Here is a 17,957-nt window from a genome sequence, read left to right as displayed (position 1 = left end):
GAGCCTAGAGCTCGGGTATTTTTGTGAGAAAAAGAATGACCAATGGTACCCATTCAATGGGCTAATTGACAACTTAATCCGGGGGCATTTTCACATTGGGCTCGAGTGGGGTGGCCTGTGGGATGTAGGGGCACACTAGGGGTGGGCGGCCCATGTGAGGCGGGTGGCTTGTGTGAGGCGGGTGACTCGTGTGAAGCAAAACCCATGTGAAGTGGGGCCCACGATGAGGGTTTGGACGAGGTCCTAACCCATGGGATACGGAGCCTAGTCTATGAGATAAAGGGATTAATTCGTCATGCTCTATCAATTCAAGCTTTTAGAGCAAGTGGTATGAGTCAATGGTACGTAATGAGAAGAGCGTGCAACATAGATGATAACAATGCTAATGAGAAGGAAAGATCATCACCAACGTATGTTATTTAGACAATGACATGACACAAAAAAAGGTCTGATCACATTACGAAGCCGCCAGGAAACAAAACAGAGCAATGCATTCAAAGAAGAGATAGGGAAATATAAGCCTATGAGTTACTTCTTCACTAGCAAAGGGCCGACGTTATCTCCTGTATCTTTGTTGTGCTTCACATGGCTTCCGTCGCAGAGAGGGAATGTCCCAGACCTCCAACACCTGAAATCCACACAAGAACTCGATGTCAAGAAGGAAACCTCATAGGATTCTATAAGGTCGGATTTGACTTTGGATGCCCCCATGAATTGAATTGCAAACAGCTAGTTTGATAAGCAGGTTGTGATAGAAATGGGTTCATTTTGGCTAAGTCATGACTTATAACTTACCACCATGGGTCCCTAGGGCTGTCAATGGGTCAGGGTGGTCCACCAGGCTTTGGGCTCAAATATTAGGACTTCAGGACGGGCACCAAAATTAAAACCCGGTTAATCATAGCATGCTGGGCTGCTTTCAAGAGCACATCCTTTTCCAAGCCATGGATGGGATGGTTGTGAATGCGATTGACTAATAGAAGTGCTTCCTTAGGATTACAAGCAATCCATGATGGTCCTTAACAATCAGATGGGTTAGCTTGTTGATTGGACCTATTTTTGTGTAAACAATCTTGATCATCCATATTAAAGGACATTGATCAAATGGTTAACATTTGTCAGATTGGTGTCCTACTTTTGTGTAAACAATCTTGATCGTCCATATTAATGGACATTGATCAAATGGTTAACATTTGTCAGATCGGTGTCCTATTTTTGTGTAAACAATCTCGATCGTCCATAGTGAAGGACATTGATCAAATGGTTAACATTTGTCAGATCGGTGTCCTATTTTTGTGTAAACAATCTTGATCGTCCATATTAAAGTACATTGATCAACTAGTTAACATTTGTCAGATCGATGTGACATTTGGAAGGTAGCGGATGAAATGTGTGTTCAACCTAATGAATAGTCTAGATTGATGGAATAGACTAGTTAAGAATCCTAATGCAACTAGGAGCACGATTACTTACAGTGCTGAGCATTTCTCTTTAAAATATTACTGAGTCTTGGCTTTCAGGACTTGAAAAAAAAACTATGTTACTCTTACTTGAATCTGAGTTTCAAGTTTTTTAAGAAACTTGATCGGAACCGGCCATCTTTTGGGTGGTATTGTATATAGGCAGAAAATCAATAATCAAGCTGATTGGATGATCCTGACCATCAATTTGCCAAGTTGACTGTGAACTGTTAAAAACTACATTTTCAACAGACCACATTCATCGGCAAATACCGATGGTCAGAAACACCTATTCAATGTGAGCTACGGATAATGAGCCATCGAGAATAGTAGGCCTGTTCTGATCATTCATCCCTCCATCTATTCTTGTGGGCCACACACAAACGAAACAGAACTGGACTAAATTAAAAGGACTTAACCGAGAATGAGAGAATTTGGTTAGTATACTAGTAATTGCAATTCAATTCAATATTGTATCCAAACGCACCAAATATCATGATATTTGGTGCAACCAAACACACCCAATTAAACAAAATAGAACAGCCATTAAAAAAAGGGAGTTATTTGTTACTCCGGTTGTGTTGATACTTGATACTCAGGCACTCAGAAATTGTACATGTGACATACATTATCAAACCGAGTAAGTTGTCTAATCTACTGTCACCAAGCCAGTATCCCAAAATCAGATTGCTTGAACAACATTCCTTTGTTGTTGAAATAGGAAGCGTGTAGATTCTCCATTTTTAACCGTCCAATAAATGACCACCACTCCAATAGTCAGATAACAAGATTAGTATAATGTTTTGTTCATGATACATCCAAACTTGAATTACTTGTATGCCATGTGTGCAATTTATAAGTAATTTCTAGGTGCGTGCGTATCATCCATCACACTCTACCAGAGTATCAAAGTTTTCTCAAAAAATAAAATAAAAATATATTTTCTCTGCGTTTCACCTGCAATAGGCGGTGAGAGGCTTAGAGAGCTCGGTGACGACTACAGAGTCGACGACTTTCGTTTCCTCCTTCCGGATGGCTGGATTGATAGCTTCTGCTCTTATGACACGTGTCGGTCGAAGATAGGTCAGGCCTTTCCCGCTTCTCGTTCTCCCTGGCTTCGTCAGTCCGTCCAACGGACTGTAAGAGAACCGTGCTCCCACCATATTTACAGCTGATGCCATTCTCTCTCTCTCTCCCTCTCTCTGTGGGTGAGGTATCGTAGAGCCCTTTTCCCAATCGAGCGGGTGGCGAACTCGTGGATAACACGCTCCTCGAAAACGGATGGTTCGTGTGAGGACACGTCGTGCGTGTATGGTGTTTGGTGGATGGAGCGTGCACATGGCGTGTATGTGAATCCAGAGATTCAGAAAGTTCTGGATTGAGGATGGAGATTGTGTTGAATGGGTAATCTAAACCATCGATCTTGCCGTTTGATTTTACCAAACCACTGGATCCATTTCTGGACACCATTCGAATGGTCAGGATCGTACAATCAAATTGATTTTGGCGATGCTCCACAAAGAAAGAGGATTATGATTTGGACGGTGCAGATTGACATCCACGTAATGCATATGTTGGGCACGTGGGTGGTTGATTTTTTGCTAGCCTAGCGGACGCGGATTGCGTCCTAGGGAAATGTGGGGCCCACCGTGATGTAAGTGTTTTATCCACTCCGTTCATCGTTTTTATCAGATCATTTTAATATGTGAGACAAAAAATGAGGTACGTATAAGGATTAGTAGCACCACAAAGTGGGGATTGAACGTCCACCATTAAAAACTTCTTGGCAGCTGGAGAAGTTTCGGATCAATCTGGTATTTGTTTCTTCACTTCATCCACGTCTACATGACCTTATGAATAGGTTGGATGGTTAAAAAAAACATCACGGTGTCCAACGGTGGGTGTCATTATCACAGCAGCTTCCTTTGGTGTGGTCCACATAATCCATGTGCCTGTCTCATTTTTTGATTCATACATTAAAACGATCTTATAAAAACGATGAACGGAGTGGATAAAACATTTATATCACGGTGGACCCCACAGAGTAGGACGCAATTGAATCAGCCAATTGGGACGCGGATTATGTGGGATTTGGGTTTTTCGTCCAAATGGCCCCATACCAACCAGACAGACGGCATGTTTGAGGGCCTGGATTTGGAACCCAATCGGAATCCTCATTATGCTCGGAATACCTGTAATTCAAAAGTATCTATCCGCAGCATAGCATATTTACGTAAATTTGAATTCAATTAGAAAATTAACTTTAATAACTCTAATTAGTGTACGGATCTAATATTTGACACAATGGTTATAATAAGTCCGTTGAAATATATACTTTGCCTGAAAATGATGAAATTCCAAGTCTCGAATGGGCCACAAGCAAAGGATCACATTCGAGTGATTAACCAATAAATTTTAACATTGATTTAATGGATGATACTTAGATGGCATCGATTATCCTATAAAAGTGATTAATAGTATGTAGTCGATGATCTAATTGTTTTGGGATAACATCAATAGGTCATATGTTTAATGGATTAATAGCCTAGTGACATGTTACACACGCTCAACCCTGAAATGATTTTAGATATAATTCAAGCTTCCACCTTGGATTTTGAACGTCCTCTTCGAGGGGATTGGAAATCCCATGGATTGAAACCCCTTGTTATTTTATGGTGCTAAAAATAGCAAGGATTTCAAATCCTATCAAATCCTCACATATTCATGGTGCCAAACGACTTCTGTTTTTTGAGGTTTTGTAGCCTTGAAATTATTTTTTTCATTTTTTGAAGGATGAAAGTATCCCTTTAACAAAGTTGTTCTTTGTATTGTGGCCTCTCGTCTTGAAAGTAGATTTTTTTTTTTTCTTTTTTTCTTTTTTTTTTTTGAGAAAGGGCGTGGCTCCTATTAAAAATTGAAATTCAACCCACCCTAGGTCAATCTAATCCGTTCATTTTAATTGAACAGTCGTGAACTCACAAAAGGAATTTTTCAGTTTTTTTTTTAATATGTTTATAGCACACCTCTACACTAACGTTGTGCATTAATTCTAAACTATTTTCTTTGGTATGGTTTATCTGTGATGAGTTTTGCCCTTAAACTTTGACTGATGACATAAAAGTAAAACTCATTACATGTGGACAGGTTGAATTTGCCTACCGATAATGCAACGGACCCCACATAAGATGTAGATGAGTTCAAAACATAAGGCCCTTCTGCACGAGGGTCATTTGGTCACTTCCTTCTTAGTTTTTTTTTCACAGGTGGGGAGGAGAGTATGAAAGGGAGTATTATATTATTTTTTTTTGTTCCCTTCATTCTTCCTTCTTCCTTATTCCTTCCTTCTCCCTTCCCTGGTTTCTTTTATAATTATTTTTTGGATTTTTTTATTAGGTATGAATGGTGGAAGTTTGTAAAATAGAGTGTTAAAGAATGTTGTAATGGATGAATTTTTATAATGAAACGATGTTGTATTGGATGGATTTCATAATGGAAGAATGTTATAATTAATGGATGTGATTAACGCTGAAATAGGTTACTGTTGTAGTAGATAATTTTTTGTAATAAAAGAATGAATGTTATATAGTATATCAGCGATATTTACAATGGATAGGCCATATTCACTATGGATTGTTAAAATTCAATGTAGACAGTTGACATTTACTGTGAATCGCTGATATTCAGTATGGATTGTCAATATTTATTATGGATCACCATTATTCACCGTAGATCATCGATATTCTCACTGTGGATCGCAGATATTCACTATAGAGCATCAATCCCATCAAAATGGCCATAACTTTCTCGTTTTATGTCGAATTTTGATGATCCTGTACTCATTGGAAAAATAATTTGATAAAATTTCAAATTACTTTAGAATCATCTCAAGTGGAGATCATTTGATCTTCCAAAAAGTAAGCCTAAAGTTCATAATTCACTATGGGCCATTAATCCAACAAAAATGACCATAACTCCCTTGTTACAGTCCAATTTGGGTGACTGTGTGCACGTTGAAAAGATAATTTTATGAAATTTCAAATGACTATGGAATTATATCATTTGTACATCATTTGATTGCCCAGAGGTACACCCAAAGTTCATCATTCATTATATATCATTGATATTCATTGTGGACCACTTTTGAAAAATTAAATGGTTTAAAAATTAGATGATTTGAAATATATTTTAAAGTTCATCAAATTATCTTTCTAACAAGTATAAGAACACTCAAATCAGACATGTAACAAGGGAGTTATGGTCGTTTTGGTTGAATCGATGGCCTATAGTGAATAATAAACTTTGAGTCCACTTTCGGTCAATCAAATGGTGTTCAAGTAAGATGGTTCTAAAGTCATTTGAAAGTTAATCGAATTATCTTTCCAACGAGTATAAGATCACCCAGATGAATTCATACCCCATAATGAGTCTTTTTAATCCACAGTGAAAATATATGTGATCCACAGTAAATGTCAACAATTCACACTGAATGTCAGTGATCCACAATAAATATCGACAATATACACTAAATATCAGCAATTCATAGTATAAATATCAATGATCGAACATACGACATTCATCCATTATAACATACTTTCATCTCAGCATTCTTCTATTATAAAAATTCATCAATTACAATAGTCATCCATTCCAACACATTCATTATAACATTCATCACATTTATCTATTACAACATCATTCTATTATAAAAATTCATCCATTGCAATATTCTTTCACACCTCACTCCCTTTTACAAAATCTCACTATTCATCCCCAATAAAAAGAAAACCAAAGAAACAACTATAAAGGAAAGCAATAAAGGAAGAAGGAATGAAGAAGGGAACTAAAAAACACAATCATCCCTTTCACACCCTCCTCCCATCCCATGAAATAAAAAATAAGGAAGGAATAAGGAAATGGCCAAATGGCCTTGTGCGGCAATGGCCCCATATTTTGAACCCATTAACATCTTATGTGGGGCTTATTGGGTAATCGTAAAGAAAATCTAACATGTCCATGTGTAAGGTATTTTAATTTCATTTCGTCAATCTAAGTTTAAAAGCAAAACTCATCACATATGGATCACGCAGAAGGAAGCAGTTCAGAATTAACACAACATTACTGTACTTGTGGGTCGAAGACATCTTCAAACAAAAAACTAAAAATCAATTTTATGGGTTCATGATTGTCTGATTAAAATGGACGGATCAGATTAGCCAAGGGGTGAACTGAAATTTAGTTTTTTGTGAGGGATATATACATTTTTAAAAGGACATTTCTCTTTTTTAAGATAAGAGTCAGCGGTACGAGTGACAGTTGTGGCGAAGGAGCACTTTTGTCCTTCAAAAATTGAAAAAATGATTTCAAAACTACAAAAACTAAAGTTTGGTCTATGTGAGCTCCTGACACAACCACATCATAGTACAGGACCATATGGACCAAAACCTCAAATTTTAGGTAAGCGGATTAGGAGAGACCTAAACCCACCTGAGATGGTAGGACCCTTACCATGAGGGCCACCTTGATGTATGTATTTTGTATTCACTTCATCCATCAATTTTTTCATATCATTTTAGGGTAATACTCCTAAAATTAAGTAGATCCAATTACCAATGATGATTGAAGGCCTTACCATTAAAAACTTCGCAGGGCATATATTGATGTATGTATTCTACATCCATGCCGTCCAGCCATTTTTCCATATCATTTTAGAGCATTATCCCAAAAATGAAGTAGGTTCTAGAGCCACCCAAATGTTTATTTTTTGTAAGGGGAGCATACTAGGTAAGACCCTGGATCCACCGAGGTGGGTGGGATCCCTAACCATGGGGCCTATTGTGATGTATGTGAGTACATTGAAAGCAGTATATTGAAAGCTAATTTTAGGATATGATTAAAAAAATGAAGTGGTTCTGAATCTTAGATAGACCATACTAAAGGAAACAATGGTAATTGACAATTAAAAACTTCTTGGGAGCCACAAAAGCTTTGGATCAAGATGATATTTGTGTGGAACCTTCATCCAGGTGTTTATGGCCTTATTGACAAGTTGGATGGTAAAAAAACACTCCAGTGGAATCTATAAGGTTTTTAATGGTGGGGATTCAATCACGATGTTTCCTGTGGTCTGGTCCACCTAAGATTTTCATTTTTGGTGTCATGCCCTAAAATGAGCTTTCAAAATGGTTGGACCGTGTGGATTTAAGGCACATAAATCATGTGACCCCCACAGTTAGGGGCCCTACCTACCTTGGTGGATCCCACGTCTCACCTATTCACTCCCGTTGATAAGGTCATTCACACATGAATGAAGGGAAAACATAACTATTAGCCTGTTCCAAAACTTTCCTGGTGCCCAGGAAATTTTTAATGGTAATTCTTCAAACTGCCTTGTTTCTTGTGGTGTGGTCCACTTGAGTTTTATATATATGCTTAGTTTTGGAGTTTATGCCTAAAATATGGGAGGATTGGTAATACCTCCATCAGTAATTATCTAGAAACGAACGGTCCTGATAGGGGCTCTGTGGGGCTCACTGTAATATATGTATTTTATCCACACTATCCATCCATCCATTTTGAAAAACAATGTTCGCTGATGATCCAAAAAATGAGGCCACTCAAATGTTCAAGTGAACCCCACCACCTGAAATAGTGAGGATTGAATGCCTACTGCCCAAAACCTCCAGGGAGTCACAGAAGTTTTGGATCAAGCTGATATTTATATTTTCCCTTCACTGTGGTCCACTCAAGCCTTCAATCTCTCCTTTTTGGGCTCATGCCCTAAAATAATATTTCAAAATGGAAGATGGACTTTGATAAAACACATATTTCACTGTGAGGCGCACATACTCTAAATGAAGGGGGAAGGGATGAATGGCATGCATAAAAAAAGAGTTTCTTTGCTTTCACACAATTAATGTTGTCTGTTTACATGTTTTGTTTATTACCGTCCTTTATGATAGTATGTCCAATAACCACTTGCTCCAAGAGCTTGAAATGTTAAAATGTATATCCATGCATATCAAAGCACTTAACGGTTTCTTTCATCTTTTTGAGATACTCTAAACCTTGCTAAATGGATGGACGACATGGATATACTACAAAGACATCAAGATGGGCCCCACCATATTGGTCAAGATAGAGGCACACCTAATCCACTCCGCCGGCATCAACAAAGAGAGTGAAATGATCAAAGGTTTCAAATGGTCTGGTAGAGGAATATTTGATACTATCCTTTCCATTAACAACGAGTCCCGTCATATGAAAGGTTCAGATCATTAAACCATCCAAGACTGCCTTCAAACTAACACATGAACCACTCATCTTTAAACCATCCATTTCTTTTTTACAACGGTGGGCCATTTAATGATTGGACCGAGCCATCGATGGTTAGCCTTCGCACAGCCTAGATATCAAGCTAAATTTCAATCCCGAGCCCAATCCTCAGACCAAGTTCAGTGGTCCAAGCCTGGCCTGCTGGGCAGTATGCCTGGCAATAGGCCAGCCCAGGCCTAGATTTTGAACTGGTCGGTCTGGTCTCTTGGGCTAGCCCCGTTCAAAATTTTAATTTTTATAGCCCATGCCAGCTCTCCGATGGACGCGGATTTCCTGCGAAAGCCTTTAGCAGGAGGTTCCTGCACAAGGATTCTGTGTGGGGCCCACTTAGATGTTTGTAAGAAATCCAACCCCTCTATCCATATTTGAAGCTAATTTTATGACGTGAGACAAAAAATGAGGAGGATCCAAAACTCAAGTGGGCCACACGAGAAAACAGTGGACATTTAGTGACCACCATTGAAACATTTATATGGCCATAAAAGTTTTCTAACCGTCTAAATTTTTTGGTGTTTTCACTTTATCTGAGTGAAAATGACCTTATAAACGGTTTAGATGGCATATAAACAACAAGGTGGAGCTTAGGAAGGTTTCAACAGTAAGAATTCCTTTTCCCACTGTTTCATCTCATATGGCTTACTTGAGTTTTGGATCCTCTTCATTTTTGGTAGTATGTCTTAAAATGAGGTCGAAAAAGGATGAACGGGTTTGATTTCTCACAAACATCGCAGTAGGCGCCACCCGGAATCCTTGGGCAGCAACTTAGTAAGAAAGGCTTTCTTAGGAATTCCGCGTCCCTCTCCGATTGCGGCCCCTAGCGTGATTGTCACTCGGTTTGAGCGTCTATATCAATACCTGGTAAATATTGCTGGACTGTCCACGTTGAGGAGGCATGATTGTGCCAGCCTGGTTTCTGGCTTTTAGGACAGTTCATCTACAAGGTGGGCCCCTCCTGGAGCACAGCAAGAATGGAAGCATCGCGTCCTGCTCCCTGGACCATACAGTAGGGATTGAAACCTTCCTACGCTCGAACGATGTATGGGTTTTATCTACACTCCAATGAAACCTTTACAGGGCCCACCATGATATATGAGTATTATCTAGGCTGCCGGGTCATTTTAAGGTATGAGCCCAAAAATGAGATGGATAGAAGCCTCAAGTGGACCATAGAGTGGGGACTGAATGCTTACTATTAAAAACATCTTAGGAGCCACAGAAGTTTTCATTAAGCTGATATTTGTGATTTCCCTTTGTTCATATCCATATGGCCTTATCAATAGGTAAGATGGCAAATAAACATCATAGTGGGTCCTACGAAGATAACAACAGTGGGCATTACCATTACTGTTGTGGTTTGATATACTTAAGCCTTAGATTTGCCTCATATTTTGGGCTCATTTTTTAAATGGGGTGATGCTCATCCACATTGTTGTCAATTCCTACAAAAGTCAATCAGAGCATATTGTATGTGATCTTGGTGGATTTACATATCTGGAGATATTTAGGGATATACAAAAAGGATTCTTAGTAATATACCCGGAGCACATTGAGCAACGCCGCGTTATTCACTACGCAGTCGAGTAAAGAGTGATTGTGCAGAAACAGTTACAGGATAGATGACAAGTCTAGAAGCAAGGAGGGTTAAGTTGGCTAAATGGTTGTAGTAACCATCAGAACATGGGAAGTATCTAGATAATCAGATTAAGATTGTAAATAGCAAAAGATTTTATCAAATCAAATTGTCTCATACTAACTCAATTAAACTCAATTTATCTTTTAAGTATCATTTCAATTTTTTGTTATTTACATTCCTTAGTGCAATCCCTTTACTTTTCTACCAGTCAATTACATTTCGTAGTGTAATCTTTTACCTTTGCATATTATTTATCTTCATTAGTGTAATCCGCAACGTTAATCAAATAGTTATTAATTTTAGTTGTAATTCGGATCTACGCTCATACGCTAGATCCAGTCCAAACATCAATCAGAGTTCTCCATCAGCAAGGTGTTTTGCAGCTATTATTCGCGACCTAATGTAAGAATTCATTTCTTATTCCTTTATCTGTATTGAAAAGTTCATTCATATGTAAGGCAAAGGTGTAACACATTATCAGAGGACGAACCTCATCTTCTAGCTATTGCTTGATATTTTAATATATTGTTCAAGTGGCTAAATAACCTACCAATCTTATTCAATATTGGTCACATAGTATGTATGTGCCTATCTTGGTGCTTGGGATTATAGTTGTTTCGTTAAAATTGAACCGCACATTCAATTCTAGCGCAACTGCATTTATCACGTGCTTGAAACTGTAAATTAAATCACAACAATAAGGTCACACTGACTTATAAGAAGGGGAACCACGGGTAACACTTTATCCAAAACTTTTGTAGCCCACTGAATTTTTTTAATAATCATTCATCACTATTTCTTGTGGCGTGATCCACCTGAGATTTGTATTTGTTTAATTTTTGAGCTCATGCCATAAATTTATTTGATAAAATAGATGGACCACATAGATATACAACGCATGTATGAAGGTGGGCCCGATGCTCTAGCCTAGCTCTGCGTGAGGCAGGCCTGGCTCAGACGCCCAACGAACCAATCCAGCCCATTGACACCCCTACACATTCGTTGGATATTGCCCCGCCCCTATCTTGGTAGGTATGACCAGGGCTTTGAGGGCCACCCATGCATGGGTTTTATCCAACTGTTTCTCCATTTTTCCATATCATTTTAGGATATAAGCAATATAGGTAGATTAAAGGTATTGGTAGATCACACCATAGGAGGCAGCAGTAATAATGACACTTATCATTGAAGCATTCTTAAGACCTACCTTGATGATTAATTTTCATCCAACTTGTTCATACGTTCGGATTAGATTTGGACGGAAGAAAACACAAATATAAGCTTGAACCATAACTTTTATTTCTCTCAATAATTTTTCAAGGTAAGTGTTTAAACCCATTTTGTGGCCCACCTGAGCCTGGGATCTACCTTGCTTTTGGGCTTATATCCCAAAATAATATGACAAAATGGATAGGCAGCGTGGATAAAACTCATATATCACGGTAGCCCCTTAAAGCCCTAGCCGTTACAAGCTATAGACGGACCAGCTGGTAGCACCCAATCCACATCGTCATTGGCATGCCACGTGTGTGTATGTAGGTACACACACCATAAATATGTAAGGATGCAGCTTCGGTGGATTTGAAACCACCAAGGTCAGTGGTTACGTGACTGTGGGGCCCATTGTGATGCATGTTTTTATATCCATGCCATTCATTCGTTTTGCGCACTGGTTATTGTGTATGAGTCCAAAAATAATACAAATTCATATCTCCGATTACCCACTACAAGTACCTTCAGGGCTTGTTTGGATTCGCTTATCAGGGTGTATTGTATTATATTCGGGTACTGTTCATATATACTTTAGAAGATTTTCAAAATACATCCTAATCAGGATACTATTATTTAATGTTTGGATAGGACGTACTATCCGGGCAAGTATACAATTTCTTAAACTATTAATGTTTGGATGCAACGTAACGTATTAGGCCTGCGTATCGTACTGTCGTGGAGGTGATTTTTCAGTCAATGAAGTTAAGGCTTCCAGTAATGATAGTGGAATCCATGCCATCCCCTGCTAGCATTATGTTCTTCTTCTCCTTCCCCACATCGACCTTCTCTTTATATGTTCCCTTCTCGCCGGATCAGAGAAAGAACCTGTTCAGAGGAATCCGACAGCGTCCATGGGGAAAATGGGCTGCCGAGATCAGAGACCTGAGAAAAGGAGTTCAGGTCTGGCTTGGGACCTTCAATACTGTCGAAGAAGCTGCAAGAGCTTATGATGCCGAGGCTCGGAGGATCCGAGGCAAGAGAGCCAAGGTGAATTTCCCTGAAGAACCATCCACAGTCACTCCGAAACGCCCTGTGAAACCGAGTTCTCAGAAAGCTCTGAAGTCTGAGAAAGCCACGCCCAATCAATCCTTCAATTTCATCAACAACTTGGATCATGAGTTCTACAATAATCTTGGGTTTATGAGCGAGGAGTCGTCTGTTAAGCCATCTGGGTGTTTGGGTTCCTTCCCCACAAATGGAAATCCAGTGGAATTCAATTCTGTCATGCCTTCTGATGGTGGGCGCCTTTGTTTTCAACTCAGATCAAGGGAGTAATTCTTTTGATTGCTATGATTTTGGGTGGGAACGTGAGGCCAAAACCCATGAGATCTCATCCATTCTCGCTCCCACACCCGAATCTGATGAGTTGGAATTCATAGAAGATGCGAATCCGAAGAAAAGACTGAAGAACAATTCTGAGAATGCAGTGCCAGTCGAGGAAAACGTGACAATGCCAATTCCCTGGCCATTATCAATGGCCCGGCATGAAGATGGCTGGTGGGCCTGATCACATATTTGAAAGTGGTTTGTGATGGTCAGTTGGTGGGCCACAAGAGATGCTAGGGCTGTGATGGTGAGGATGAGGGCTTTGAAAGTAGGGGTGCACATTGAACCGGTAGAACCGTGGAACCAAACCGGAACCAACCAATCGGTCCGGTTCTAGAGTGCACCGGTTCCGGTTCCGGTTCCAAAAATCAAAGAACCGATTGCATTGGTTCGGTTCTCGGTTTGGGGGTATGTAGAACCGAACCGTGGATCCGATCCATAGAACCGAACCATGGAACCGAACCTGAAACCGAACTTGGAACCGAACCAAGAACCCTTTGATTGTTTCTATATTTGACTCATGATTTATGGTTTATAATGCACCATTTGATTGTTTTTATAAATGTATTCTTGCACACCTCATACAATATCTAAACCATTCATCAAATGGATCACAACATGAATAGACATGAGCTAGATAATTAAATAAAACATGCAATTGGGCTGAATTATAAAAAGCGCAGAACCGTGGAACCGATCCGGAACCGAACCGGTTTTAACTGTCCGGTTCCGGTTCGGTTCTAGGGTGCTAACGGTCCGGTTCCGGTTCCAAATATCCTAGAACCGTTAGGAACGGTTCGATTCCGGTTTCACCCCAGAACTGGACCGAACCGACCCGTGTGCACCCCTATTTGAAAGCAGGTGAAGACCTCTTGGGAGAACTAAGAAGTGGTGTGTTGACAGTTGTCATGATGCAAGGTTGTGTACGGAACCTCTTTTCTCGAGATCCTCTCTTGAAGAGAGAGTATTGACGGCAACAACGCCGTCTGACAGCGCTCTACCACCGATTCAAAGTTTTGGATTTAGAATGCATTCGCGCACCTGATATTTCAGGCATTTTAATTCCAATCCAAACATTGTAAATGTCAAATCAAGACCCCTAGTACCATACAATACGTCCTGATACGCGAATCCAAACAGGCCCTCAGAGAAAAAAAGGAAGAGGAGAGGTATATAATCCTCAACGAAACATATATCACAGTGGCCCCACAGACACTGAACCACCAGCTGGATCCATGTAAACTGTAACACTTCGGATTTCGGGGGCTGAGTAAATACTCAACTCCTAATTCCCGGGTGCCACTTATGTTTTGTAGAAGCGGGATTCTACAGTTCGTTTCACCTGACATTTGAGTAATTCATAGAATTAAAATAGATTATGAGATGTACCTTGGAATAAATGTAAAATTTTAACGTAGCTAAATCAATTAACAGTAAAACATGTCCATTTAGAGTACATGATTACAACTGAACAAAATATACAGTCCAAAATTTACAAAATGTGTCAACTCTAAGATCTCATCAACGTCCCACAAGTGTCCTACATCGGCCCACTGAGAAACTGGAAATGCGAGGACTCCTCCTCTGAGTCCACAAATGCCTCCTCCAGTGCGTTGGACTCCATGGTACCAGCGTCTATGAAAGGGTCTGATTGGTGTTTTAAAACATCATCCCATAGTGGAAGTGAGTGATCAACTCAGTAGTTCCATTAACATTAAATTACCACATTATAAATTCTACAAGCATAGTTAATAATAAAGCAACTTAAACATTCAGTTTCTAGATACTCTTATTAATTCACGTTATGAGATGATATATCCTCGCAATCCAACAGTCCCTCATAGTGCCTCTAACGCCTCATTCGTAGATGCCAACACTCCCTCATAACACGATTACAACGCCTAAGCGCCACAACCTATACTAATGCGATGCGATAAGTGATCATGTTATCTGAGTATTTAGTTAAGTTCATTCATTCACCCAGATTAGGGCAGCTGAAATACCTCCACTAAATTAATGGTCATAACCCCATCACTAGGCTCGAGGTGGCCGTAGCGGCTCCCTACCTGTGATACTTGATTCATATTAGGGTTTACCATCTAGACGACAACTCCTTAATCAATGCGAGGCTAACAATGACCTAATCAATTAGCCCGACCGATCACTCAAAACACGGATGACACAGCCTGGATGCACGGGGTTAGGCCGCCCATTGACGGGTAGAGGGCTCCCAAAAATGATGTAAGGGTTGTCACCCAAATGTAATTATAAGGCGGTCGTGGTATCATTTCAGTTTGATATACTGGGCTCTCAGCCTCCTTAATCGCTCATTGGTCACTACGGGAAGACTCGTCACCCTAGCATAGGCCGACAGTACGGACACAATGTCTCATACCACCATGTTCGGCTATCGAGACTTGAAGATCATATCACTAACGGTTGTAAGTCGGCCTTCCTAGGGTGTGGGGTACCCCAGATTCAAGCAAGCGTGATCATACATGGTAGACACACATGATTGGTCAGCTAGTGGACTAGTCCTACTGACTTAGGTGAACCATAATACAACCGACATTGGGTGCGAACATCCCGTCTAGTCTGACTATTGTCGGTTGTCCACAATCGGCCTAGATCGGTCGGACTGGCCCGAAACAGCCAACCCAATTGGGCTGCCCTCGTAAGTTCTATGATTCTCCGGCCAACCTGATTAACCAATCGACTACAATTAAACAATGTACCTCATACATTATTTATTTCAAGAACATGAATGAATCCATAATAGTAAATCAGGATGTTTCCACTTAACTTGGGCATTGTATCGAACATGCGGGTGCACTACTCAAATCATCGCAAATCGCAAGCGTTAAAACAAGCTAAGTGCATATGGTAGAGGATAATGTAGGGCATGGGCATAAATTTTAGTAAATTCAACTTATTCTAGCATTAAATCAGATGTTCAAGCTACACTATGCATAATTTACAATTCATGGATGGCAATCAATCTAAAGGGTACAAACTGGTTAGCATGCGATCACATTTTCACTACACAAATCATTAAATGTGATATGGGTTTGATAATTGGTAGCCTAAGGGTAATGGTCTGCACCTAGAAGTGGTTTGTCGAATTTCTAGCGCCGCTCCCAGGATTTGGGTTCATAGATCGACGTGTCGGTGTCTTGTACCAACGAGGTTAGCTTGCAAGGGTGCATGCAATCAGCCCCTAAGGCCCAAATCACAAGAAAAGGTTTGATAGTTACCCCTTCTTGTCATCAGGCGGTTTCCTATGGCACGGCACTGTCGTGAGGTAGTTTGCGGCTAGTGGTGGCAGGAAATTCTCTCAAATCAACTCCTCGTCATATGCCTCTTCTCCTTTCTTCCTCTCTTTTTGCAAATGGAAATTCGTATGAGAGAGAGAGGCTATTTGTAGTGCTAGGAATGCATAAATAGCCCGGTGCCCCCTTTTCCAATAAACTTGACATGTGGGAGGCTATTTTTAATTTTCAAGGTCTTTCCGTGGGCCCATTAGCTCATCCAGACCAAGGAAAATATGCCCCACTGTGTGATTTATGGTTTGTTAAAATCGGGTGACAATCGAACGCTTCGATTAACTGTGGAGACCCCATTCGCACTGAACGGTTGTCAGTGATCGATCAGCGACGCGACTATACGGATAAGAATGGGAAAACATCCTTAACTAGTGCCTCGAGTTTGGTTGTAATTCGATGGTCAGAAAGTCGCAACTTCGCGCAAGAGCGGGGCCTATTTCACTTAAGTTTCAGATTTATGTCTAAGCGAATCGCACGTTTCAAGCACTTAGCTTCCGACCCAATTTGAGCAGTTCCAGGCACTTTCTTAGTTCGCCACATGCAATGGATGTCAAACCCACTAAGATGAACGTCTTTCTATAGCCTCAAATTTAGTAGCCAACTAATGAACGGTTTAGAGCTTGTTCGGATAATCGATGCATTTCTGGAATGAATTAGGTATCAATATTTCTTATGCGCAATTATTATGGTTTTGATTAACTATATTCATAGTGTGGCCTATTTGCAATTAGCAAAAATGACGATTCGGTCATAATCACTCTAAACTGTTGGTTCGTAAGCTAAATGGATACTTGGGTCAATTTGGTTTGTTAATTAAGATCTAACCCCTAGTTGTGTTGGCTTTGGGTAGATCTTTAATCTTGTTGCGGTCGTCTTGATTGGTCAACGTTAGGTCGACTAGATTTGGGCTCAGTATGAACAAATATCGAGACTAAACTCGATGTTTAAGTGTCTTGACGGATTTATTCACTTTTTATGGTTGATTAATCGAATCTGTGCAGTTCTTTACTGATACCACCCATGAATGGGCTAACATCGAGTGTTAATAGTCAGTAAGTGACAACATAAATTAATTATATTGAAAATTTTCATTTTTTTTTTAAATTCAAAATAACGAAAATTTAAAATGTTACGGAAACCTTCGTATGAAGGGGGTGATAACATATATTACGATGTATGTGAGTCACCACACGAATGAGCTCTTGTCAGGCCCACTGTCACATGCATGCAAAATCTTTAAACATCACCTTATGGTCACCGTATAATCCAAAAATCAGATTGATTAAAAATTCAAGTGGGCCACACCAAAAGAATGATATAAAGTCACCCCTGAACTCTCTAAATTCACGTGGCGTGTGGCGTTCGTGATGTGACTCCATAGCTCCACATGGTTGCCTGTGATGTGGCCCAGCTAGGTTTTGTGCAAGGTTGATTGATTGATTTTTAGATTTCAACCCTAACATGGGGTTATATATGACAGACAGGTTTGATATCACAGACATGGCATGGTGGGCCCCTCACAACTTAACGTTTTCGAATAACATGTGATCAATCCCCTCCATATAAATGTGCATTTTCCTGTATTGTTGGCCACACTAGCTTAACGAGCTC

The 17,957-nt window shown here is 40.0% G+C and overlaps 1 protein-coding gene and 1 pseudogene across 1 annotated transcript; one reads left to right on the top strand and one right to left on the bottom strand.

Moving 5' to 3' along the window:
• Positions 1-386: 386 nt before the first annotated feature.
• LOC131248429 (CDGSH iron-sulfur domain-containing protein NEET) lies at positions 387-2,695 on the bottom strand. Its single transcript, XM_058248708.1, has 2 exons — positions 2,418-2,695; positions 387-628 (listed from the first exon to the last, which is right to left on the bottom strand). The coding sequence occupies exons 1-2, from the start codon at positions 2,639-2,641 to the stop codon at positions 529-531; spliced, it is 324 nt and encodes a 107-aa protein (XP_058104691.1). The 5' UTR covers positions 2,642-2,695; the 3' UTR covers positions 387-528.
• Positions 2,696-12,414: 9,719 nt separating this feature from the next.
• On the top strand, positions 12,415-13,204 carry LOC131249522 (ethylene-responsive transcription factor 1-like; annotated as a pseudogene).
• Positions 13,205-17,957: the final 4,753 nt, after the last annotated feature.

The sequence above is a fragment of the Magnolia sinica genome, chromosome 6 (genome assembly GCF_029962835.1).
Source record: "Magnolia sinica isolate HGM2019 chromosome 6, MsV1, whole genome shotgun sequence".
NCBI lineage: Eukaryota > Viridiplantae > Streptophyta > Magnoliopsida > Magnoliales > Magnoliaceae > Magnolia > Magnolia sinica.
The sequence above is the reverse complement of the archived record's forward strand: the minus strand, read 5'-3'. Positions and strand labels throughout refer to the sequence as shown.

What these genes read in the sequence shown, in the direction of transcription:
- LOC131248429 (XM_058248708.1), bottom strand. Translation starts at nt 2,641, where the DNA reads ATGGCATCAGCTGTAAATATGGTGGGAGCACGGTTCTCTTACAGTCCG. An exon ending in CCTCTCACCGCCTATTGCAG is followed by an intron (nt 629 to 2,417) that starts GTGAAACGCAGA and finishes TGTGGATTTCAG; the next exon opens with GTGTTGGAGGTCTGGGACAT.